We start from the raw sequence: 1,040 nt of genomic DNA on the forward strand, positions 1-1,040 counted from the left end.
TGATTCGTTCTGTATATACCTTGCTCATCAATTCAAAACTCTTAATGAATGGTCCAATCATTCTTGGATTCTTAATCATGCTAAAGTAATCTCCTTTAATAAATTTAAGCCAACCCATAGCATATCCTGAAGCGAGTTGTGACATTCCCATTCCCTTCACCATATAATGTTTCCAATTATCCTCAGAACATCTAATATCCCAATCCAATTCCTCTCCTTCATAAACTTTGGCATCCACCACACTTCCTTCCTTAATAATTAAAACAGTCTTTGGTTGATCCTCTCTTTTAATTCCATAACCAACTACAATCGGTTCCAGAGTATCCATTGGAGCAGGAACAAGTATTTGGAGCAGAATTACTTGGAACAATATCAAAGCATTTGAATGAACTGCAATCGTAAGTTCTCTCACCTTCGCCAAAATAGAATCGAATGATTTGATTTGGAAAGGGATTTGATACAATTTTAAATTGGTAACAAGTCCACTCACTCTGTTAGAACGCAATGAATGATGAACACCAATAATTGAACAAATACAATCTGTGGCCGCCACAAAAACTTCACTTCAGCATTTGATTTTTCCATCAATTTCATCACCACAACAATATAAGATAACCTCTCGATTGGAAATTAATAGAGGAATCCAATTTAATGCTCATGTTCATCAAATTATTTCAAATTTTTTGAACAAGCCTTTGAAAATTATTGTTCACTCGTAATTATCACGTGATTAAATCAGAAATTGATCCATTGGTTCTTTCACAGTCTCCATTTTTGAGTGACTACATACTCATTTGGATAAGGATGTACGATTTGTTTACATTGTACACACAACAAACCTTCTATTTGTGAACAACATGAACACAATTAAAATCGAATAAATAGTAGAAGCGCTCAACAGAGTTTCTTCCACTCATACAAAAAAAACAAACAACCATGATTCACCTTAATGAATCTAACAATCATCAATATATTCATTGTATTGAATTCACTCGAATGAACTTTTTCAAGGCTTTGAAATTTTAATCGATAGTAAGTAA

General features: G+C 33.2%; 1 protein-coding gene across 1 annotated transcript; it reads right to left on the reverse strand.

Moving 5' to 3' along the window:
- Positions 1 to 19: 19 nt before the first annotated feature.
- Positions 20 to 328, reverse strand: NAEGRDRAFT_76973 (uncharacterized protein; the record flags this gene model as incomplete). Its single annotated transcript, XM_002668070.1, has 1 exon — positions 20 to 328. A coding segment is annotated over one exon (309 nt), but the record flags the coding sequence as incomplete, so codon positions are not given.
- Positions 329 to 1,040: the final 712 nt, after the last annotated feature.

Source organism: Naegleria gruberi (genome assembly GCF_000004985.1).
Source record: "Naegleria gruberi genomic scaffold NAEGRscaffold_746, whole genome shotgun sequence".
In the NCBI taxonomy this organism is placed as follows: Eukaryota; Heterolobosea; class Eutetramitea; order Acrasida; family Naegleriidae; genus Naegleria; species Naegleria gruberi.